At 36.6% G+C, this 26016-nt stretch overlaps 2 protein-coding genes across 7 annotated transcripts in view; one reads left to right on the plus strand and one right to left on the minus strand.

Moving 5' to 3' along the window:
* The first annotated feature begins 1881 nt into the window (after positions 1 to 1881).
* On the plus strand, positions 1882 to 21759 carry LOC107691779 (protein AATF-like). Its single transcript, XM_016490592.1, has 12 exons — positions 1882 to 1933; positions 2384 to 2468; positions 5085 to 5258; positions 5429 to 5851; positions 6001 to 6138; positions 7968 to 8082; positions 8448 to 8679; positions 9754 to 9837; positions 9970 to 10037; positions 10118 to 10198; positions 10919 to 10990; positions 21507 to 21759. The coding sequence occupies exons 2-12, from the start codon at positions 2384 to 2386 to the stop codon at positions 21556 to 21558; spliced, it is 1524 nt and encodes a 507-aa protein (XP_016346078.1). The 5' UTR covers positions 1882 to 1933; the 3' UTR covers positions 21559 to 21759.
* A 675-nt stretch (positions 21760 to 22434) lies between these two features.
* The window catches only part of LOC107691719 (acetyl-CoA carboxylase-like), a 69289-nt gene continuing 65707 nt past the window's right edge, over positions 22435 to 26016 (minus strand). For all 6 annotated transcript variants that reach the window (XM_016490505.1, XM_016490503.1, XM_016490507.1 and 3 more), the window contains one exon: positions 22435 to 23813. In XM_016490505.1, the coding sequence (XP_016345991.1) occupies positions 23687 to 23813 (127 nt within the window). In that variant the 3' untranslated portion in view covers positions 22435 to 23686. The remainder of the gene's footprint in view (positions 23814 to 26016) is intronic.

Raw genomic sequence — 26016 nt, forward strand, 5'->3', positions numbered from 1 at the left:
ACCTATGGAGGACCAAACCTGCAGAAATTAAAAATAAATAAATAAGCAAATATATAAATAAATGTGTGTATAAATACACGTATTCTTGTTTAAATACATATATAAATAATTAAACGTGTGATTAAAGTAGGCAAATAAATAAAATAAATTGGTGGGCAAATGGAAAATGTTTAAGGAAATGCTAAACTCATCCTATTTATTTTCCTTTGATCACTCATTTATTTCTGAATGTAGTTCCGCATTTATTTTTCCTCTGCGCAACATGCTAATGAGAGGGTGTCAACCATGGACTTGGTCGGGGTCATGTCATAGCTGGGGGCGCAGCTTTCCCCGCTGACAGGAAATGCATAGTGTTAATCCAGTATGACCTACGTAAAGTCACTTTTTCCGTTCAACAGAGCAAGATACATAAAAAACTGAGCTGTATTGTCCGTACAGTATCTGTGACTTTAATCTTTTATGATTTAGCTCTCTCATGATTATAACTACAAAACTAGCCTTATGAAAAAGTGTAAGATAATAATCAGTCCCCTTGACTGATGAAGTTAATACGCATGCGCAGGCAAACGCTCAAGCGCGTCACACACGATCCGCCTAGTCTTGCATAACTGACACCCTCTCATTAGCATGTTGCGCAGAGGGGAAAAAAAAGTGGAATTACAATCAGAAATAAATGAGTGATCAAAGGAAAATAGTTAGGATGAGTTTAGCATTTCCTTGAACATTTTCCATTTGCCCACCAATTTATTTTATTTATTTGACTACTTTAATCAGTAAACGGTCTTCTACAACCAAGTCGATCTGCAGCAATCTCTCTATCTTTACGGTGGGAGAACCAAATTAGTGACATACGCAAGGGTACATCTCAGTTGATTCTCAATTTATTATTGTACAAACAGAGGCTCATATACATCCGTGAGAACTGGTATGAAGTGGTTTAATCGAGGAACAGACCGTTTGTTTCCCCATTAGTTTTCAGAACAGAAAATACAGGTGACAAAAGTATGTTTATTATTCCTTCAGAACTTAGGAAATTATTAGAAAATGATATAGTCGAAAAATCAAATTTAGATTTCGGTGTTAAACTGGAAGGTATAACGTAAATATAAAAGAACAAAAATGTAATAATAATTATCTTAGAACGATTTGCCAAATTTCCAGTGTTCCTTTAGCCATTGGTTTTTGGAGATCACAATTTCAAGATGTCAACTGGAAAGAACCCTTTAAGATCTCCAGACGTTTTTGTATCACAAATAAAATTAGAGAAGTATCATACAAGGTTGTTCATCGTATTTATCCTGTAAAACAGGTAATTGCAAAGTTTTGTAAATACATTGGCTTGAAGTGTGTTTTCTGTAAAGAGGAGAATGAGAGTATTGTTCATTTATTTTATGATCGTATTTATACAAAATTATTTTGGTGTGATTTTTTTTTTTGTTAAAGTATTAATATTGAATTGCAACTCAAAGAAAAGGATGTTTTATTTTTTTATGAGTATACTGTTGACTTCAAGATTTAATTTCAAAATAGAAATACCTGTATACGTTAAAAGAAACAAGAAATAACAAAGCAAAAAAACTGTAAATTACTTTAAAGCCTTAAATTTATTCTTTGAATAATTTGTAATTATTTGTACTTGTTTACAGACGTGAGATTTATTTTATTGCTTTTCTTATTTAATTTTTATTTATTTATTTTAAGTATTTGTTTTCATTCAGTTTAAATGTTATCGCCCTTATATGTTCTTTGTTCTAAAAACTAAAATAATAAAAAAAAAAAAAGTCAGCTGCCTAAGTTTTCGGATGCAGCCGTGTGTATACACACTTCACGCTTCCTGCATTTACATTGTTCAATAAAGTAAAAAAAAAAAAACTTCACGCTTCATGCGGCGCTCTCTGATGACGTCACGGTAAAGTTACAGCGTTGGACAGACATGGCAGCTTTATAGACCTATAGCTTTGACATCCAACCTATGCAAGCTCATGGAACGGATGGTCATGAATAGATTGATATTTGTAATTGAGAGTAGGAATATTTTTTCAGCATAACAAAGTGGGTTTCGAAAGGGGCGTAGTATTATGGACTCTATAGTTTATCCGGAAAATGAAATAAGAAAGGCTCAAATTAAGAAGGAGGTATTAGTAGGAGTCTTTTTTGACGTAGAAAAGGCATATGATATGCTGTGGAAAGAGGGGTTATTAATGAAATTAGAAAGTCTGGGAATTAATGGAAGAATGTACAATTGGATTTTAAATTTCTTGTTTGGAAGAACAATTCAAGTTAGAGTGGGAACAAAGTATTCTAGAATATATTCGATAGAGAATGGAACTCCGCAAGGAAGTGTTGCCAAAACCGCCAATAAACATCAGAAGAAGAAGAAGACATGGCAGCTTCCATATCACAGCAGCTCGAGGATTTGTTAAATCCTTTACCAAACTTTGTGGATCCAGAGGACGACCAAGATGAAAGTATTATACATTAAAATCATATCCGTTTATCTAATGTGTTGCAAACCATTTTAGCGTTATTATAATAGAAAATCTGTCACCTCTAACGTAAGCATGATATGTCGGCATGCCCGTCTGTACTGAGAAGCAGCTTTACTTTACACTTATTATTTAAGACCAGTAACTCATGACATTTAATATAAGCTAGTAATACTTATGATTGCCATAATAACAACAAGGATACATGTTCTTTTGTTTTCACACAATAGGCTAATTTCTGTTAGAATTTTTTCTTAAGTTACTTAACGTTACCTTATTTTAAGCTTTCACGAAAAGAATGTGCTGTGGTAGTACCGTGTTATTCTTGTAAATATTATGGTACAGTATCAGAATATGGTATTCAGTTACATGGTATTAGCATATGATACCGTAACTGTACCATGAAACTAACACACACACACACACACACACACACACATTACGTTTTATATTACTTAATACTGCATACAAAAAATTATTTTAAATGATTTCCAGGTCATTTTTGGCTTATTTAAAGGGCATTTTCCCCTAACCGTATTAAATGCATGCATCATCTTTCATATCAAATTCTTACATTTTATTAATAATTTCACTTAGTATAATAAGACAATATTGGGCTGTTACCAATCAAATGAAATCAGTATCTACAAAACCGATCTTTCCACTGCAGAAGAAACAAAAGTGACCGGAGTGGCAATCAGATGCATTTACACAGACAGTTCAATGTAGCTGAAATATAGCACGAATGCATTTACACTGCAAAATTATGACTGCATAATGTTGTGAACATGGTGTTTTAAAATACAGATATGAAATGTTGGAAAAAATGCAAAGATGAGCTACTATGAAAGTAAACCGCCAGTAGGTGGCAGCAGGTGACTGTCTTAATTAATGAGTCATTGAAGCATCCCTTCAACGATTCGTTCAGACGGCTGATTCATTCAAGAAAGGAGCCAGTGCCTCCTTGCGTCCCAATGTGCATACTATCCACCCTCTGCCCTAAATAGTATTGAAAATTACTATTATCACATTGAATTTAGGATGGATAGTATGCATATCGGGACGCAGGCCCTGTCTTTATGAATGGACCACTGAATCATTGAATCATTACTGCTGTGATCTTTGTTCGAAACTATTTTCATTAACCAAATCGAGCAAAAACAGTCAACGTTGACAATGTAGCCTTTCAAATAAATTCTAATTAAAATATTGAACAAAAAGGTATATTAACTAGGCCTACTCGTTTTAACTCTTGTTTAAAATGTCAAATTTGCAATCGTGGTTTTCAGGGAAAACTACACTCTCTTGGTCGTGTCATGTTGCTTAACTAGGCTGTATGTTATAAATATAAAAACTACGTTACATTTTTATGTTTCTTCTGTGTGCAGTTGCATTTGTTTTAATTTCTCCACGAGATTGTTTTCACATACAGACAGGCTGCGTGAGCCTCAACTGGCGCGACCTTAGTCAATTGCCATTTACCGAATGTAATAAAATCAGAATAATTTTTGCTGAAATTTCGGTGCTTCCCTAATTAGATGTTTTAATCAGATTGGTTGTCTGGTCGAACAAGTAAAATTATCTTCTTTCACTTGCCCCTTCAAAAAAAATCCACTTGTCTCACACAAGCATTAATGTTGAGCTCTGTTACTGTATATAGCATTCAACCCGCCAAAGTGGCTAGTGGGAGTGACTGTATTACCCGCCGCTACTGAAATCCACCCGCATTTGGCGGGTTGGCGGGTGTTAATATCAAGCCCTGTATGCGTGTGTGTATATAGATATATATATATAAAGAGAAATATTTATGAATCTATTTTTTTTTTCCTATTTTGTGACGAAAGCTATTAATAAGAAACAAACAGAAAAACAAGTCTTTTTTGGTGGAACACTGCCATGTTATTCTGAAGGGAAGTGTTTATTTTCTTGGAAGTAGACTATTGGTAGTATACTAACAGTAAGAACAGTAATGAATCACCGCAACACTTTGATCAGAATGTGATCGGTGCGCATGTCAGTATTGTGATCTACCTCAGGCGTCAGGGTACCTCAGTCCAATATTAAATTTCCCTTTTTTTCTCCCCACATTTTGTATGCCTTGTAAACTGAAAGTTTTGAACGTTTTCTTTTTATTAATAATAAAAGAGATCAAGAAAAGTCTTCAGGTCCATCTGGCAAAAACAAATGGATCTTAAAGCTTTCAAAACTGAATGCGAATTCAGAGACAATGAATATCAAGGAGAATGGCTTAATTCAAAGCATTCTCCAGGAGCAACTACGTGGTCCGAAGCATCCAAATTCAGGAGTTACAGTCAGACCAAAATATAAGAACAATAGTTTATAACAAATATCTTGTGTATTAGAGCAAGGCCTGCTGATAATTATAGTATATTTTTATGACAACTGTGAAAGGCATTTTATGAATTTTATGTATTTTATGAAGTTTATGTATAGTTATTGTCTGGTGATATAGTCAAAATCTTTATCTTACATGCTGGTTTCACTAACTGTTGATATGATTATGTGACTGTATGACTGTAAATGTCCATGTGTACTTAGCTTAACTAAACAACAATACATAATTTTTGTGAACTGCAGAGACGAAAGCCAAAGTCATAGAGAAGTTTGATGAAGGTGGTGATGATGATGACGAAGAACCTTTATCTGGCCATCTGCGGAAGCGCTCTTCTGTAATTCTGGCTGATGGTGATCGTCGATATTTTGGCAAGGCTACATCCAGAAAAGATCTACAGAAAGAGTTGGATGGATCAGGTGGGGTGAAAATGTCTGATTGTTTAAAAAATGAATGAAGTCGTTGAATAAAAGGACTGACGTTTTGAAAACCCAACATTGTATACACTTTTTGAAAAAAATCAACTAACTTGTAATCTGTGCATTAAAAGCTTGGTTTGATTAACTAACATCTATATGAACATTTTCAGCAGATGATGATGATGATGATGATGAAGAAAATGGAATGCTGGACAAGTACATGGAGTGCATCAAAGATGATGTGGAGGAGGACGAGGAGGAGGATGAAGACGACATTGATGACGATGAAGATGATGATGAGGATGAAAAAGAACAAGGCGATGATGAGGAGGATCCTAATGGAGATGATAGCTCACAGATGTCCAGCTTAGTCTCTAAAATGAAGGGCACAGACTTTATGAAACTCACAGAGGGAATGGATGACCTGGGAGAAAGTGAGGAAGACAAAGAATCAGCTGACAGTGAAGGAGAGCGTGAGGAAGGCTCTGAGGATGAGGAGGAAGATGAAGAGGAGGAAACAGCCCTGAGGACCTTCTCTAAAGAGAAAGTTGATGAAGAGGTTGAAAAAGGGAAAGCAGTGAAAAATCAGCTTGGTATGAATATTTGCCCACATTCAGATGTGCGCTCTACAACAAATAAACGAATAAATAACAAGAATACATTTATGGAAATCTATTATAAAACAAATAGAAACTACCAAAAAAATTTAACTCAACTGTATGCTGTTTTCAAATCTACACAGCTCTTTGGGACCAGATGCTTGAAAGGCGAATCAAAATGCAGAAAGCTCTTGTGACAGCCAATCAGCTTCCACAGCCACAGACATTCCCAGAGTTCAAGAGCAGGGGAGGGACTGAGTATGCTGAAGCTTTAAAAAATAGTAAGTGAATACAATGAAAAATACATGATATTTTCTACTTCTGACCATAAAGTTGTTCTATTGTTCAGTGTTTTGGAAGATTTTGTGGTCCATAAAGTCAAATGATGACTTTAAAGATATTTTTAAAGAAAGTAATACTTTTATTCAGCAATGTTGCATTAAATTGATCAAAAGTGTCAGTAAAGACTTGAGAAATATTTCAAATTAATGCTGTTCTTTGTCTGAGAATGTTAGTTTCTGCAAAAGTAGTAAGCAGCACAACCATTGATGATAATATGAAAATGAGCATAAAGTGTATATGAATGATTTCTGAAGACACCGAAGACTAGAGTAAAATTCATGGTAAAAAAATCACAGTGTTTGGTGAACATGCAAGACATTTTTTTTCAATCTTACTGACCCCAAACTTTTGAATGGTAATGCATATTCTGGAGTTCTTCTAAAGATGGCTCAAGCAGACATGGATAAGGCATGAAACTTATTTTTAATTCTCCCATGCTGTGTCTTCTCTTGAGTTAATTGAGGAATCATATGAGCATGCAGTTAAATTTCTACCTTTTTCATTGTTTAAACCTTACATCTTCTGTGCAGTCAACAACCAGCCCCAACATCACGTGTGGCTTTAATATCAGGATTCTTCTGGCTCTGAGCAATTAATATATTTGTGCACCTTCATTCTTAAGCAGATCTGGCTGCTTAGAGAGACTGCCTGCTTCTCATTTGCATATTTATTGCACTGGTCCTTTAGCCAGTGAATGATTGATGTGGGGCCATCCTCCTGAATTCTGAACAGCGCGTTGCTTTGGGATGGAAGGAGAGGTGCATGTGTACTTTTGATTAGCAGTAAAGATGGCACAATCTCTGTCTGCATCCCCCTCCCCCTCAGTCTTTTTATTTATTTGGTTCTCATTATGTAAAATGAATTGTAGCATAGGCTTGGTTGTGCTAGCCCTGCTTCGCATGTTGGCTCTGCAGGAATACTAGGAGGCATGTTTTCTTCAAAATATTTAAAACATGGTTCACTAGGTTTGACTGTTGCTGACAGAAAAAAAGGTTTTGTTTTGCTTTGTTTTTGTGTGTGTGTGTGTTTTGCTTTGCTTTGTTTTGTTTTTGTAGTTATGCTTTCTAGGTAAAGCTTGGCTTGTGGGTTGTTGCCAGGGCATTGCTATACAATTGCTAAGATGTTTTGAGTGGTTTTTAGTGCTTATTTTTTTGATTGCGTGTGGCTTCTAGGGTGTTCTGGGTAGTTGCTTACTGGCCAAAGTCAAAAGAGATGACCATTTAGTCTCTACACTCTCAGAAAAAAGGTACAAACTAGAGTGGTACCCTAGGGTACAAAAGCTAAAAAGTACATATTAGTACCTTTTGAAAGGGTACCATCCCAGTGACAGCACCTTTTTCTGAGAGTGTATGATACTTTGGTCTGTAGAAATGGAACTGGTTCCTCCAACTGAAATCTGTGGAATTTTAGTTTTATCATAAGGCTGAAAATCTTAAGTCTGGTAGTTTAGAGAAATTATAGCATACCTCTCCTAAACCACAAATGGCCAACTTCTACATGTCCCTTAAAGCATTTTAAAATCAAAATGACACACTTCAACTTAAGCTTGTTTTCTGTGCCATGGAATCAGTACCTTGTTTGATGGCTTGTGTGCCTTGGGCTGTAGAGTTAATTTCTTCGTGCGTTTTGATGTTTTTAACTAGTGTAGTGCAGGAATGACTAAGATCAGAGGAGGTAAGTTGTAATGACCCTGCATTTACATAAGTGTGCTGAATTGATGATGTGGTCGACATGTGCTGTATGATAAGCTCGTATCTGTGTGTGGTAGGTCATAAAGTCCTAAAGGCTCTACAATGGTCTCTGCTGGAACTCCAAGATCAGCTGCTCTACCAAAACCCTGAAACCAGAGCCATCTCTCAGGGAAAGACATGGGGAGCAAGCAGGTACCTAATTCTGCTTTTAAAATAAGTTGTATTACTAAAATGTTGATAGAAATTTAACTTTGTGTGTGAACTACCCCTTAAAAAACTATTATTAACAAAAATCTATCTATGGTATTCTTCAGATTACTTTGGAGTACTATATAACTGTGCTGTATTCATTGTTAAATATCTTGTAATGTAAATTAACTATAGTTCCAATTTTTATGACATACTGCCTCATTCTTTTTTTTCTTCCCACAAATGGAAATTGTGAATTATCAATGGAAATTAATCAGAAATTATTTTTGCATTGCTTTCTACATGACAGTTGTCTAAACTCGATAAGTGTTCAATTTCCTTATTTAAATCTCTGTTTTCACATGCAGCAGTGTTAAAGATAATGAAGAGATTAACAGTGAGGATGATATGGAAACTGGGGATGATGGCCAAGTGGAAGAACAGGAAGCAGTGCGAAATGGACCCCCCAAACGAAAACTGGAAATGGCAGAGTATCCCAACTTTATGGCCAAACGATTTGCTGCTTTTCTGCCTTACCGTGATGCCACCCTGCAGAAATGGTACGACAAGACGCGACTCACAACAGGCAAGAGCAAAAAGGTAAAAAAAACAAAAAAAACACTCCAAAATCTTGTGGAAAGCCTTCCCAGAAGAGTCGAAGCTGTTGTTGCTGCAAAGGGATGTCTAACTTAAAATCAATGCCTATGTATTTAGAAGGCAATGTCATTAAAGTCCAAGTTGGTGTAATGCTCAGGTGTCCCAAAACTAATTATTATATTATATTATATTATATTATATTATATTATATTATATTATATTATATTATAAAAAATATTACCTAAAGCCACAGCAGAATTGCTCCGAGCAACACGGCAGAATGAATCCGCGTTTTGAACGAATCGGGTGAATCAATGATTCAGAAGCCCATTCATAAAAGTGAGCCGTTTACTGAATTCCGGAATGAATCAGCCGTTTGAACGAATCGAATGAATGAATGGACTCATAAAGACATTTACCGCTACCTGCTGGCAGTATTAGTTTCTTATTTTGAGTATTATTGTATTACTTCATTAGGGAAAAAGGATAGTTCACACAAAACATGTTATTGTCATCATTTACTCAAACCTGAATGACTTTTGTGGAACATAAAAAAAGGTATTTTGAAGATGGTTGGTATAACAAAGCTGTTTTGGTTACCAGTGACTTTCATTGCATAAACGAAAAAAATTGAGATGTTATCTTCTTCTATGTTCCATTTATGTTAGGCCGTTGTAGCCTAAACGTTTATGTGTAATAAATGTTATGTTGAATCAAATAAAATATTTATTTCTAAAGCTACTATTTGTAATGTCTACTACTGAAGTAGGCGGGTGCTGAGTCTGTGGCTGTTCTATATACAAGCATCAATGTCTTGAACTTGATTCGAGCCGCGACCGGTAGCCTGTAGTTGTAAGAAAACCACATTGGCTATAGCGTTATAGCAGTGCAAAACACTTTTAGTTAATCAACCCAGCCATTTCAGTAGGCTATATATATATATACGTATATATATATATATATATATGTGTTGATTTAATTGTATCTGTTGATTTAATTGTAGTGTAAAGCTACTTTTAAAAGTAACATTCCCCATCATGCTAGAAGACTCGTTGAGCTCTCGCTCTGTTGTTTCAGGCAGCTGAACTGGCACTGAAAGCTAACGTACACCTTAAAGATCTGGACGAGGAGATTTTTGATGATGATGACTTTTACCACCAGGTAAGAAAACGGGCAGAATGAATTGTTATTGTGCAGGTACTTTGTCAACAACAATGCTGATGCTGTTGAGTAGTTATAAAGAAAGTAGTAGAGTTATGTGATGTCAGGGATCTCTTTCTCCTTTTTTCACAGCTACTTCGAGAGCTTATTGAGCGCAAAACAAGTGCGACAGACCCCAATGATCAAGTGGCCATGGGAAAGTGAGTGTGTGTATGTGCGTGTATATACATGTTTCATGTGTTGTTCACATTTGATCATAACTCAACCTCTGATCTCGCAGGCAGTGGCTTGCCATCCAGAAACTACGTAGTAAAATCAAGAAGAAGGTGGACACCAAAGCCAGCAAAGGCAGGAAGATCAGGTAAGCTGTTATTCTCCTAATAGAATCAAGATGTGTTCAGTATATACAGGTGAATCTCACAAAACCTGTCAATGACATGTCATATTTCCCCCTAAAAATTTAATTTAATTTAATTTTTATAATTAATTTGTCAGACAGGTTGATTCTCATTAATGAAAAACAGGCTTTTCGTTTAAACAAAATATTTTTTTTGTTGACATGCTTTGCAAAATTCTCTTATATCTACAGCAATTATTAGTATCGTTTTTAATGCTACAGCACAAGTATTGCAGTTCTTTCATGCAAGTATATTATAGTTAACTAAAACTAAATGCATAAAAACATGTTCGTCCCAAGTACTTTTTACTACTAGTTTTTACACAACTAAAAAAGTCAAAATAAAAATTAATAAAAACATACATTTAGATGTAAAAGAAAGCCAAAAAAAAAGAAAAGAAAAAGAAAAGTTACGTCATCTAATCAAATCAGTAAATCATCTGCTATTATATAGCAGCAAAAAATGTTATGCGTAGATTCATGGTATAACTGGAATGAGATGGGTTGTTTCCTTTGAATTAGCAGCAGAAATAATTTCTTATCAAACATCTCCTTTAATTGTGTGTTTGTCATGTAAATGAGTTCAGATTCAGTCAGGCTGTGTGTGCTCACAATGAAACGTCACAATTCAATTTTCAAGACTGTTTGTGTTTATACTTGTCATTCTTTCAAACTTCTTGTCAGGTTTCACGTTCACAGTAAGCTGATGAATTTCATGGCTCCAATAGATAACAGCAGCATGAGTGATGATGCCCGGTGAGTGATGTCTTATATTCTCATGTCTGATTTTCTCTATCTGCTGAAATATCAGAGCCAGACATCTGATCAAACACACAAGATGTATAGTTATCTAAAGGCATAGTTCACACAATAATGAGAATCTGTCACCATTTAAGGCTGATTTATACTTCTGCGTCGGACCTACGCCGTAGCCTTTACGCCGTAGGCTATTCGTCAGTTTTCATTTATACTTCTGCGCCGTTGTCCGCATCGACGTGCAGTACACATGCAAACCGCTAGTCTGCAGTGTCCACGGGCTGGTGTAACCCGCAGTACCACGGCAAAAGCCGAAGAAGAAGCGGCTCGTTGGAGAAGCATTATAGCCGTGACGGCAGCAAATAAATATCAAATCATTAAATCATTATTTAAAACTACAAAAAGTAGACCACAGCGGAACAGGAGAAGATGGCATACTTTCAATCTCCACAAGGACTTGTACCACGGCAGATCAACATTGTTTGTCGCGGACAACTACTGATGTATAATGCTATGTAGTATAGTAAATGATAAGACACTTGTTCTTTGCTTTGTTTTATTTTATATAAGAAGGTGTAACATTGAAATATATTAAAGTGCACATAAACACAAACAAAACTCAAGTACATACGGAGGGAGGGATTCTAGCAGACCAATCACAGCTCTTGCGGTCCGCGTAGAATTGATGCGCTGTTAGATTTTTGGAGAGGTGCACGTCAGGCTACGGTGTAGGCTATGGCTTAGGGTGTGCGTTTATGCGTAGGCTACGGCGTAGGTTCGACTCAGAAGTATAAATTGGGCTTAACTCATCTTAACGCTGTGGAACACGAGTTAGCAGAAAATCACAGCTGCTGTTTTCCATACAACAAAAGTAGATGTGGACACACAAAAAACCCCCAAAACAAATAAGCACCCAAAAAGCAGTTTACATTAATTGTGCGCTATATTCTAAGTATTCTGAAGCTATACAATAGTTACGCGATGAATAGACTGAACCTGTTATAATATTATATGTTATAACAGCTAGAATATTCTGCTAAATGTTCCATGGAAGAAAAAAAAAAGTTTGGAACAACAATGGTGAATAAATAACTTTCATTTTTTGGGTGACTTGTCCTTTTAACTATCAAAGCATCTTGAGTAAGTATATGATTTGAGTGGGCTTTTTATGCCGTGGGGACCCCAGCAGGAAGTTGTAGATGTGTGCGTGTGCATCTGTTTAATTAATGGTTCAGTTGTGTGTTTCTCTGTCCTGTCAGCCAGCAGTAATCCTCCTCAAACAGAGAACAGGCTAATCAAACACACTGTGGAGATATGCACATACACAAACACTCACACATTTCAAAGATTTCACTTTTAATCCCCCTTCTCATTTTTTTTCTTTTGTTTTGTTTTCCATTGGTTCCACAAAGAGAGTTGTGCATATCAGGTGTTTACTAGCTACATTTTTTTTATTGCCACATGAGTGATCAAAATATAATGTATTCATATTAAACAACATACATACACTACCGTTCAAAAGTAAGATTATTATTATTATTTTTTTTTTTCGAAAGAAATTTATACTTTTATTCTGCAAGGACAAATTATATTGATCAAAATTGAAAGTAAAGACATTAATAATATAAAAATGTTTACAAAATAAACACTTTTTTGAACTGTTTATTTATCAAAGAATCCTGAAAAAATGTATCACGGTTTCCACAAAAATATTAAGCAGCACAACTGTTGTCAACATTGATGATTTAAGAATCATCCTAAAGGTTACAGGAATATATAGTGGAGTACACAAACAAAAATACCTTAAAGGTGTCATGACATGGATTTTGTATTTTAATATGTTCCTTGAGATTTACTTATAATATTAAGTTTTTTTGCACAAAAAAAAAGAAATATGTGAAAAAATTATTATTTTCGACCCTCATTCTGAACCTCTCTCTAAAATGACCTGTTTTTAAAGGGCGTGTGCTTTAAAGGGGTCATATGATGCTGCTAAAAATAACATTATTTTGTGTATTTGGTGTAATGAAATGTGTTTATGCCGTTTCTTCTCAGTAATCAGACACTGTTATGATTGGCTAACATCATTGCATAGGAAACAGTATCAATGCCCCCTCACTATTGCATGTGTTTTGACAACATAATCAAAATAAAACCGTCATTTCCAGACGAAGCATTATTAAATCATTTACTTATGGTTTGAGATGTCAGATATAGTACCGTTTCATCTTTCAACAAATGTTTCTTTGTGAACTCTCCATCACACTGTGCCTCGTTTACAAAACAAAATGCTCCTATCAATCCTCTGACACGATAAAAATAAACTATCCACTTGTTCATTACGCTGGGATCCTTCTGATATCTGTACAAAGATGCAAATGAGCTGTTTAAACCAAACGTGTCAAAGCGAACGTTCTTTCAGTCCATTTGTCCTTTTGATGATAGACACTAGTGTGTGGACTGTGTCAGAAAGCGAATGCGCATCTGTATACAGGTGCATCTCAAAAAATTACAATATCGTGAAAGTTATTTTTTTTGTAACTTGTTTCATATATTCTAGATTCATTACATGTAAAGTAAAACATTTCAAAAGTTTTTTTTTTATTTTAAATTTTGATGACTAGAGCTTACAGCTCATGAAAGTCAAAAATCCAGTATCTCAAAATATTAGAATATTTACATTTGATTTTCTCTTGTTCTGTGAAACCACAATAATGGGGAAGACTGTTGACTTGGCAATGGTCCAGAAGACAATCATTGACACCCTCCAAAACGAGGGTAAGTCACAGAAGGTCATTAATGAAACAGAGTGCTGTATCAAAGCATATTAAATGCAAAGTTGACTGGAAGGAAGAAATTCGGTAGGAAAAGGTGCACAAGCAACTGGGATGACCGCAAGCTTGAGAATACTGTCAAGCAAAGCTGATTCAAACACTTGGGAGAGCTTCACAAGGAGTGGACTGAAGCTGGAGTCAGTGCATCAAGAGTCACCACGCTCAGATGTCTTCAAGAAAAGGGCTACCAAGCCACTTCTGAAATAGAAACAATGTCAGAAGCATCTTACCTGGGCTAAGGAGAAAAAGAACTGGACTGTTGCTCAGTGGTCCAAAGTCCTCTTTTCAGTTAAAAGTACATTTTGCATTTCATTTGGAAATCAAGGTCTGGAGTCTGGAGGAAGACTGGAGAGGCACAGAATCCCAGCTGCTTGAAGTCCAGTGTGATGTTTCCGAAGTCAGTGATGATTTGGGGTGAAGTGACGTCTGCTGGTGTTGGTCTATTGTGTTTTATCAAGTCCAAAGTCAATGTAGCAGTCTACCAGGAGATTTTGGAGCACTTTATGCTTCCATCTGCTGACTAGCTTTATGGAGATGCGGTTTGCTGACCATGATATTACTGTGCTTGATTGGCCAGCCAAAATGCCTGACCTGAACCCCATATGGAATGGGATATTTTCAAGAGAAAGATTTTCAAGAGAAGAAACCGTTGATCCAACAAAACAGATGAGCAGAAGGCTCAATAGTGCCTCAGCAGTGCCACAGACTGATCGCTTCCATGCCACACCTCACTGATGCTGTCATTTGTGCTAAAAGAACCCCGACCAAGTATTGAGTGCATAAATGAACATACTTTAAAGAACTCGAACTTTTCTGTTTTGCAAATCCTTTTTTTGATTGATCTAAGGAAATATTCGAATATTTTGAGATACTGGATGTTTAACTTTAAGTTGTAAGCTCTAATCATCAAAATGAAAAAAAAAATGTTTTACTTTACATGTAATGAATCTAGAATATATGAAAGTTTCACTTTTTGAAATAAGTTACAAAAAACTATCCAGTGTAGACAAGATAGCAGCAGTGATTGTAATTTCTGTTTGCTTTTGACGCAACGCGACACATTCAGTGTAATCAAGTGTCAAGCAGTTAAGCAGCTGAATGCCAGTGGGCGGGGCCTATGATGAGAAGAAGACTATTCGTTGATGTCTTGCTCTGGAGGCAGCGTTTATGCAAATGACCGTGCCCAGGTGATGTTACCTTGCCCCTCGGATCCAAAATAAGCCATATTTGGAGCTTGATTAAATAAATGCTTTGTTTATAATGAGGAGGACGTTTTAAGCTATGAAACTTGCAGGATGTTTTAATGTACAAAGACCTCTTATATGGCAAAAGATCAAGGCAAATTTGATTTCTTATGTCATGACCCCTTTAAAACAACCCTGCAGTCAAAACTTTTATTTATTTTATTATTTCAGGCACTGGTCAATTTTGAGATTTTGGGCTATTTTGCTTTCATAAATTGTCCTCTTTCACACTAGTGGTATATAAGCGCCTCCAGGGTATCTTTAGGGCCAAGGCAAAGCGCGATCGTGATGCATACTACTAGTCCCTAGCTAACGAGGCAGAGGATGGGCTACATCAGGCGGGGCTGACCCCGTTGCTAGCTATGACACAGTCTTTTGAATAATGTGATTGGTTGGTTGTCTAAGAAGGAAATAAAAGAGCGCTTTTAAGGTTAGGGTCTATTATAAGCCTTCACTTTGAAATTACAGGCGTAATTTTTCCTGTTTTACCACACACACACACGCACGTACACACACACTCATTATATATGTGTATATATATTCTTTATTTTTTATTTACCATGCTGTCATACTTGACATATTTTATAGGAAATGAACAGCGACACAATAAGGTTCTAAAAGTTCTGTAATTGTTTGTGTGATCACTTTGCTTATAGAAGGTTGTGACAGACCCAAATCATCACTGCTGCATAGTTGTATTTTTCCAGTTGCCAAATATGTTAATGTAGTTAATGTAGTGATTTACTTCCATTTCTGGTGCTATGGCATTTCTGCGCGGTGTCGGAGATGTTAGCGTGTCTCTAATAAGATCGGTCACAAACATGATCCCTGCACCATCTAATGTGTAGCGTCTTATTAACTCACCCGGGGCAGATCAACAACATGCCATCCTCGCCCTTAGGCTCTTATCAGAAATACATTGTGTGTTTAATCGTCCACTCATAGTAGGCTATGTCGATCTTAAGACAGCATTTGACTCTGGATCATCAAGCACTGTACAGTAGAGCACACTGCGGGGCATTGGTATTCCAAATTTCCTGCTAGATCTCATTAACAACCTTCATTCAGGTACTACTGCCAGAGTGTTAACAGCTCACTCTCCGAGGTGCTTACAACTACCTCCGGAGTTAGGCAGGGCTGTGTTCTGGCCCCAGCACTTTTCTGCAGAGCCATGGATTGGATCCTTGAGCGTAGCATCACAGAATGGCGTTAGGTTGCCAGAACACGATTTCACTGACCTAGACTACGCAGATGATGTCGCGTTGCTAGACGAATCTGCATCAAAACTGGTAACATCTCTTGAGCATTTCGAGCGAGAGGCTTCCCACCTGGGCCTACATGTATCATGGCAAAAAAACTAATTGCAGAGCTTGGGCAGCGGATCCAATATCAGGAATATTACTGTCATGGGTCAGAAGGTGGAAAATGTCACACAGTTCACGTATCTGTGGAGTGTACAAAGCTCGGAAGGTGCATGGCCTATATCGCATGCCGAATTGGTCTGGCTGCTTCAGCAATGAGGTCTTTTCAGAACCTTTGGCGTCAACAGAGGACTCGGCACAAAATTCGGTTCTACTCCTCCTGTGTGTTGCCACTCCTTCTGTATGGTTCCGAGACCTGGACTCTTCAATTGCAAGATGCCAAAAGGCTACAGTCATTTCATATGCGCTGCCAGCTTCAAATAAATCATGCATGTTCGTTGGTCCGACCTCATAACAAATGCGGCCATCAACCTACGCACTGGTCTGCCAACAATCACAGACATAATTGCTTGTTGGCACACGTCTTTGTTCGAACATGTGGCCCGGCTTGCAAGTCATACTCCTGCTTATGGTACCCTAGCCTGTGCCGTTGCCCGACGCTCTGAGAGATATGCTCCCACCAGCTGGAGCAGACCACCTGGTTGCCCTCAGCAAACATGGGTTCAAAAGATTGGGGATGGCTCCATCTCATCCCTCCTCCATGAATGGAACCTTGCCACCGGCCGCGGTCACTCACTTCGCATGATGAGATCGCCGCTATGAGCCACTGCTGCTCAGGTGACTTGATGGATGGAAACTAGTGGAAAGAAAACATCCAAAAGAGTTCGATTTATTACAATATGTATTAGGTTCCGTAGACTTGAGTTACATTACATATACAGGGCTCGCAAAATCGCTAGCCCGACGTCCCGGGGCTATTGTGTTTTCCAGTCGGGCTACCAAAAAAAAGTTTCACCACCCTGCCCGACGGGCTATCTTGAACAGTGATATAAAATTCCTTCCTTGATTTCCATTGTTCACTAGCTTGTAGGGGTAAAACGGATCGTAGTTGATCGTTTGCATGTGTTTCTAAGTCTTGCCGATTTAAACATTCAAGTGTTTTAAACCATTCACGCACATTCGGAGCTGCGCACACTCATTCAAAGCGTGCACAGAGAGCCGCTTTTCAGACAATGCGCGTACACAGAATTGATTCCTCTTTCGCATATCCTTGCTTCTGAATGAACACATACACACAAAATTATCTCTGCAAGTATTCTCGTAAACACATTCAGTTATGTCTTAAGTGAACGTAAACAGTGGAGAAAGAAATCTCAAGTGCATCATTATATTGGATCCGTGCATTCGGTCTTAAAGGGGCAGCAGCCTATAAATACCTGCTGTTCCATAAGCGCCACCTGCTGTCAGAGAGTGACATTTGCGTCTCATTCACAAAGCTAAAATCAAACCATTCTGTTTTTGCTATCTAACAGAATGCAATATTTGCAATCTAAATAACATGTATTTAGCATCTTTGTTTGGATCGTGATTAAAATGCAGTGGTTGCCTCTTATTTTCAATGGAAAAAGCACAGGCAAAGCATTCGTTTGTTTATGTGAAGAGATTTATTTTATTTGTATTATTAAATTATTTGATTTGGGATTTGTTTTAAAATTTCAAGTTAGTTTTATTATTTGGCCTATTTCAATTTCACAAAGAAATGTGCAGAAATAATAAAAGGACACCTTTTCATTTATAATTTGTCCTAAATCTCATTTTGTTAAAAATGAAAAATTGTGAGAAAATTGTATTGTGAAATCAGTATCGTGGATCGTATCGCATCGCATCGTGAGTTGAGTGAATCGTTACATCCCTATATGCTACTAGTTTTTGCTGTGGTATCAAAGAAGTATTCTGTTATTTAAATAATAAAGAACCATATATTTTTTGCTCATCTGCAAAATGACCCGATCTGTTACTCAAAATCTGATATAATGCAATATGGTCCGAGCCGTGGGTTTTGTGATCCGTTGCACCCCTACTCTCTTGACTTATTTAAAATAAAAAAGCAATCACTGAAGTTTTTAATCATGCTGATTTGTCCGCAGTGAAGCTCAGCCGATGTCTTTTTTTTTTTTTTTTCTCGGGCTACTTAAATTCATTTTGGGTTACCAAAATCTGAAGAATGTTTGCCCGAAGGGCTACCAGCGATTTTGAAATTTTGCGATCCCTGATTTATTTAACATCCATTTTCTCAAAATTAGTTTTAAGAGTTTTAGGTTTTCAAAGAGGGTTTTTTAATATATCATTCACCTAATATATATTTTACATTTTATTCCTAAAAACATGGTGTAGATGTTTTTTTCTTTTTCATCTGTTCTGTCTTTCTTAAACTTTTTGGGTTATGTTACACAGTATTACCATGGTATTCATTAGAGAGCTGTCAATATTGACTTTATATGAATAATAGCTTCAACATTCCACTAAATAGCTACTTTTGTGTTCCTTGGAAGACAATCAGACAGGTTTGGAATGATATGAGAGAGTAAATGACAGAATTTAATTGTGAACTTACTTTTATAAAACCTGGAACTCCTATCTGTAAAACACAAAACAACAGTTTTACAAAATCAAGCCTTAAACACATGAATACTTGAATACACTGATCTTCCCTCTGTAGTCTTCCTATTGTTTTGCTTTCCTCACACACTCCCAGTAATTATTTTTGAGGATGTTTTAAGGGTTCTAGCATATGCTGCACTATAGGTTTGGAGAGGTGTAGAGGAAAGAAATGCAGGTTTAGAGAGGAGAGGATGGATTGATGAAGAGGTGGAGGTGACGGATAGACTTGGCCTGGTGATCATGGTCACAGTGCTGTGCTACTTGAGCACGTAGAGGACGAAAACATGAAGCACTCAAGAAGGTGACAGCAATGAATTGTCCTGAAATATAATGCACGCACACTTATCTTTAAGCAGACCAGGAGACAACACAAAACATCTTGTGTCAAACTATTTGCCTTGTAGTGTGTGTGTGTGTGTGTGTGTGTGTGAGTTCCTCAGTAGGTCATTTCATGGTAGTATCTACACTAGAGCGACTGATGTTAAGTTTGCGATGATTTGAGGTTGTATGGGAAAGATGGAGGTTGCTAATCACCTCAGAATGATTATTCAACCATGGATGAATTATCTGTAAGCTCAAAACTCGATTTTAGTCACATTAAAATGGAAGAATAATTGGGATTTTATCTGTCTATCTAATAAAATGATTTCTGGAGGATCATGTGACACTGAAGACTGGAGTAATTGCTGCTGTAAATTCAGCTTTGCCATCCCAGGAATAAATTATATATTTAAATATACTGAAAATTAATAAAATGAATTTACATATTAATATTTCACAATATTACTATTACTGCATTTTTGTAAAAAAAAAATGCAGCCTTTGTGAGCTTAAAAACAATTAAATAATCGTACCGACCCCAAACAGTGTGTGTGTGGACTGTGGAGCATTCAGTTCACAATATTTATAAATTATGTACAAATTTGGAAAATTTGTTCAATCCAATGATAAAACACAGCAAAGGGTACATGCAGTATATCATGATAGTGGTCTGATTTGAACAGTAAACATACTAATAACACTGGGACTGTAATCAGACTCATAGGTGACACAAACTAATGCCTGACCTTTGTCAGCCACACACACACATAGTAACACATATGCCTGCTGGACTGGTCTTATTTACATAACAATCGGTGAACTACAGTAATAATGATATATGCCGATGGCATCAGAGAGTGACCGGTGACCTTTGCCGATGAGGAATTGTAGGCGACCTTTTCCTTGTGCAGCCAGATACACTCATACACACAAACACACACTCCCTCAGTCTGCTTACACAGCCACTCTGCCATATCTCAACTCTGGCTCCATAGCCCCGACACGCACCACTGGCCCCATGAATGTTAATGCCGACGTTGCAGGATGGGGTGCACTCTCTCTCTCTCTCTTGCACAAGGGCAAGCAAGCAGGCATGCAGCATACAAATTCTGCTGGGGCTTAAGAGAGAATCATAGTGCATTTGCCCCTGATGGGGTGATGGTGGGATTCTGGGTAGCATAAGGTTCCTGGGTAAACCTCATCAGCAGAGATGGTTCTCAACTTTCCCTTTGATCCTGAGAATCTCTCCTTACCCCTCTGCTTCTCCATCTTCTGTTTGGATCAGAATGTATGCGTTGTGTGACAGCGGCAGCGTGCTGTAATCCTGAACGCTGGTTGTGCATTTCTAACAGGGATTTCGGATTAAGGATGGGCCTGTTAGCCTGGCCTCAGCCCTGCCCCTCTGGGACATTAGCACCTCAATCTCAGGATCGTGCATGTGTGCTTTTGTCCTCTGTGCATTAAATAGGGCCACAGTTTATCTATTAGGATTTGTGGCCTTTAGTCACAGATGGTTTAAAGGGAGATTGTTGAGTTCCTCATGCCACTTTGATATAGATACTTTTCTCTTGTTTTATACCAGGTTATTTTCCAATTTCAGTTTTGGTGCCATGGAATGCCTAAAACAGCCATAAACATGATGAGAACAAGTTTACAGCTCAAAAAATACACAAGTTTTAACAGTAGAATTAATGCAACACGTATAAGCTTAACATTTCAATTCTTAATTGGCTCTATTTACGTATAATTATTTTATTAAAAAAATACATATAAAAATAAATAAAAAAATACAGTAAAAACAGTAATAATGTGAAATATTTTTACAATGCTCTATTTTAATGAATTTTAAAATATAATTTATTCTATCGTTGGCCAAGCTGAATTTTCAGTAACCATTACTCCCGTCTTCAGTCACATGATCCTTCTGATATGCTGATTTAGTACTCAGGATATTTATTCTTACAATCAATGTTGAAAGCAGTTGTGCTGCTCAATATTTTTGTGGAAACCGTGATGCTTTTTTTCAGGATTCCTTGATTAATAGAAAGTTCAAAGTAAAGAATAGTGTACTGTGATACTAGGTGTATGGTATTTACATATGATCATGTCTTAAGACACTATTACCATAATGCCGTGTCCAAAAGTGGTACTTTTTTAAAATGACATTATTTGGCCAGTGACAAAATCTGTTGCTTTTAGCAGAACAGTAAAAATACTGTATGTGTTCAACCTATTGTGTTCTGATTATTTTCAGGTCTGAACTGCTTCGTTCCCTGTTTGCGAATGATCCAGTAATGGCACACTGACTGAAACATCGGCCTTAACATGCTTAAACTCCAGTGTATGTGCTGCATTGTTCTCACACACTTCTGCAGTTGAAATCCTTCAGGGAACCCAGACTTAAACCTAGGTTTTTGAGATTACCTGTAAATGAAACTGAACTTTTGATTTGTAAAAATGACACATTTTAGTGCCTGTTTGTATTAAAATACCATTTTGTCAACAAAGACAGTGTTTTCATTGATGCTTTAATTTTACATTTAGTACATGATCACATGTAGTGAAACTAATATGCACCTTTATTTTATCCTCTCTGGAAGCATTCTGTAATGTAATCTGATTAGAGTTATCAGAAACCACCTTCAATTATCCACTATTGTGGCTTCCATAATTTTAATTGAGTATTGAATTGGCATGATTCAATTTGGTCTATGTCGTACTTGGTAGGTAATATAAGAATAGACTGTGAAACCCACATCGAGGGGACTGAATAAGAGAATGATTAAATAAATGAAATCTGAATTGATAAATCAATGGAAGTGTGTTCCCGGATCCTTGTGTCTGCCATTTGATTTCTCTCAGGACTGAAGAATAGCATGAAGACAAGCACTGATTATCAGGATTTCATCTCGGGCTACTCTCATTTGCACACGTTTAATGTGTATTTTTCCCATCCTCTCTGATCCTTAGAATTGAAGGTGCTGTTTTTGTTACTGTATACTGTATTTATGACATCTATACATACACGCATATTTCAGAGAGGAGGGGAGTCTCACATTCACCACTGGGGTACCTCAGGGCTCAGTGCTTGGCCCTTTTTAATAGCATATTATAAAAAAAATCCTGTATTCTATGATATGACCTGGTACATTTATTCAAGGAAGAGCCACAAAAAGTACAAATAATTTAACGTCAGAATTTTAGTTTATTCAGTTATTTTTTAGAGGCAATCACAGCTTGCCACAGTAAACAGGAAATCCTCCATTTTGACAATGGAGACAGCTTCTGATCTCTTCAGTAACATGTTTAGCAACACTTATAGACACATGAGACAGTCCACCAACTGTTTGGGTGACAGCATGTCACAATTTTCACCTTTCATAGAATCAAATATTAGTGCTAGCATTAGAGTGGCAGCTTGTTTTCCAGTAGTGGAGACAACCATCATGATGCCAATGAGACATTGTGGATCTAAAAAAGAATCACGACTGCCAGTGTAGATTGTGCATAATACTCCATTCACTTTGCTTAAGTATCCTCTGCCACCTCCAATGCTTTCATTTAGTATATTTCTGCACTACACTCTTGTCATTCCAGAATATGTATGTTGTAATAATAATCATGTTCTACAGTTACACATTTACATTACAGTGTACCATGCTGAACTACAGTGTGCAGCACTTAGATCACTTAGACATGTTTAATAAGTTATTGATGTCTTCTCAGCATTTTATCATCTATGCTCAAAAAATTAAACGTCATAAGTACAATACCAGTGGATACACATTTAAAAAAAATATATATATATTTTTTGGTTAAGCCACAAGGGAATGAAACAAGCATAGTCACAATCTGATGCGGTCATACGGCTCAGTCGACCGTCATGCATGTGAAGAATAATACCACGTCTACACAGCGAGTGATGCAACGAAATACAGCCACATCACTCCCGAAGCAGGAGTGATCTAGATGTGACATCGCTTACTCTCAGTGTGGACTCGTGTTATCACCTGACTGTTGTAGGAGAAAGTGTAAAGTTGATTTTTAAGTTGCAAAGTTCTCTCTTATACATTAATCTACTGCCTTTTAAACAAACAAAAAAAAAAAAATTCTAAAAAAGTGTAACATCCTCTAACAGCAGCTATGGGAAGCTAGTTTCTACAATTGGTCTCTGTTCAATCTAAGTCTCAAAGTGCACATGACTAGATTGCAAAACTATAAACACAACACTAGAACGTTTTACTTTAGTGTTTCTAAAGGTGCGCATTGATGTGCATTCATAGGTACTGACACTGAGTATCTCTGTTATAGCATACTTTCAGAATCATAGCCAACAATGCTGTCACATAACATCACGGCACCGCCATGTTGGCTCCTCTAGTTCCAGTTTCCAGTAACATCATGCCTCTGAGATGATTGTGTGTAAACAGGGCTCTATGATGACGCAGGGGCATCCATGGTGGACAGGATTCGGACCACCTCAGCACGCTGCGTGGGGGAAATGTGCTGGGTCATGTGAACAATAGAGTCCATGGCCACTTCAGGGTTAGCTTGAACCAGGCTAAGAAATGAAAACAAACAAACAGTTTATTAAAAACACAAAATATACGTTTATGAATAAACGGGTGTAAAAATGCATTGCAACGCATTGATCTGATATTGAAAATTCAATGCAGTTATTTAATAATCAGTAAAAATGTCAATTTCTTATACAAAACAATTATTTTTGCATTGATTAAAAATACATCAGATCTCACAGATCCTTAATATTTTATTAGCTCTTTAAACGCAAAGCTGCCGCAAAGAAAAACAGTTCCTATCAAACAGCTTTGAGCCTAGATGAAGTTCAGACAAGTCAGACATTTAAGGCATAATGCACAGTCGCATCACTAATCAGAATCGAGTATTTCAGGCAGCTGTGTAATAATTTGCGATAATGAAAGCTGACTGTACATTATCCCTTAGATTAGTGGAAATGATTAAAAAGAGTGGGAACTCTAAAAGAACATTAAGCTTATAAAACCTGAATTTTAATTTACAGAAATTATGAGTGTCAGACCTTTGAATATTGTTGTGGACAATGGAGGGACTTATTGTCAAAAAGGTTGAGAACCTCATGGTTTATCACACACACACACACACACACACTCTAGTGCTGTCAATCGAAAAAAAAAAAAAAATTCTGTATTTCATCGTTAATAATCGCATATTAATATAACATTGAAATTGTCATAATTTCACACTGAATCTACAAAATGTAGAAACAACAAAGATGGTATATTTTAAATACGTATTTAATGGCATCTTTTTACTAAGTATCCTATTATTAATGAATTGATACCAATACTGCTACTGATATCTCTATTAAATGCATTTTTCCCTCAATTTTAGCCATTGATTATAGCCATTTTACATTACAGTATAATTTACAGCCATTTTTTTTTTTACATTTGATAGGCATTGAAAAATACAACTTTTAATTTAAATGAACTTAAAACAATCTTCACATAAACTGTTAATCGTATATGCATAAACTATAAATTGAATATAGATTCATCTTTATTCAATCTATAAAAGTTATTTAGCAAGCAGAGCAGTGATTGATTTTTTTATTTGTTCCTTGATTTACATCAATGACAGACTGTAGCAGGTTTCACTTTAAAAGCAGTGCTGTCTCTTTAAAACCTGATGCACATGACGTGCATCTGACGCGCATCCAATTTTCTCTCATTTAAGACTTTGAATATGAGGTGACTCGCCAAAAACAGGCATTTTGACATCATTTTGTGTTTTTGGCTTTCTGTGCACGCATATCGGATACCTGTGTCCAATTAAGTTCTCGTCGTAGCTTGTTTGGTAGCATGTTTATATAGTCTACTGCAAAGGCCCGTTCACACCAAGGACGATAACGATAAAGATATAGTTCTAAAAATTGTTCTCAATATTAAAGAATAGCAGAGTCCACACCACAACTATAACTATAACGATAAAGGCACAGAGAAACGATATCGTTGGAATCACTTTCAGAACGATTTTTTCCAGCTGATGAATGATACATTGACAGCCAATCAGAATCCATCCTGCTATAACGAGCTCGAGAATTTAAAGCGGCAGACGTGCGTGCGCTTGGAATAAACAGACAATATCGTTCTTGGTGTGTACGGGGCTTAACGCTAGCCAAAGGATGCCAGGAAAAAAAATGGCTGCTGCGTTAATTGCGTTTATAAAACATGTTAAGATGAAAAAAGTTAATCCCACAACTAACATGTTAATTTTGACAGCCATAATATTAGGGATACCACTTTTTCCAGTACTCGCCCGATACCGATACTTTTATTTTTGGTACTTGCCGATACCGAGTATTTTTACCAATTTTATACCAATATTTTTATTGCATTTGTAAATTTTTTAAATATTGGGTACGGAAACCAAAAGAGTATGTATAATGTTAGTTGGTTAACTTCATTTATCAAATAGATACAGTCAAACCAAAATGTATTCAGACACCTTCAACATTTCTCACATTATCACAGTTTATTCGCTATAGTTTAGAAAATGGTAATAAAATATGACAAGAACTCAGAGTTAAACAGAGTCAGAACAAATTCAGCTTGATAATGTTAGATAACTTTGATAGAAAGGTATGTAATAGATTACAATCAACCAAAAATTAGACAGCTGTTAGTATGACAGTATTTACACAACTATCAATACTTATTCGGGCAACCTTTAGCCTTAATGACAGCCTGTAGTCTCCTGGGCAT

Source organism: Sinocyclocheilus anshuiensis, unplaced genomic scaffold, assembly GCF_001515605.1.
Source record: "Sinocyclocheilus anshuiensis isolate Anshui unplaced genomic scaffold, SAMN03320099.WGS_v1.1 scaffold246, whole genome shotgun sequence".
Taxonomy (NCBI): Eukaryota; Metazoa; Chordata; class Actinopteri; order Cypriniformes; family Cyprinidae; genus Sinocyclocheilus; species Sinocyclocheilus anshuiensis.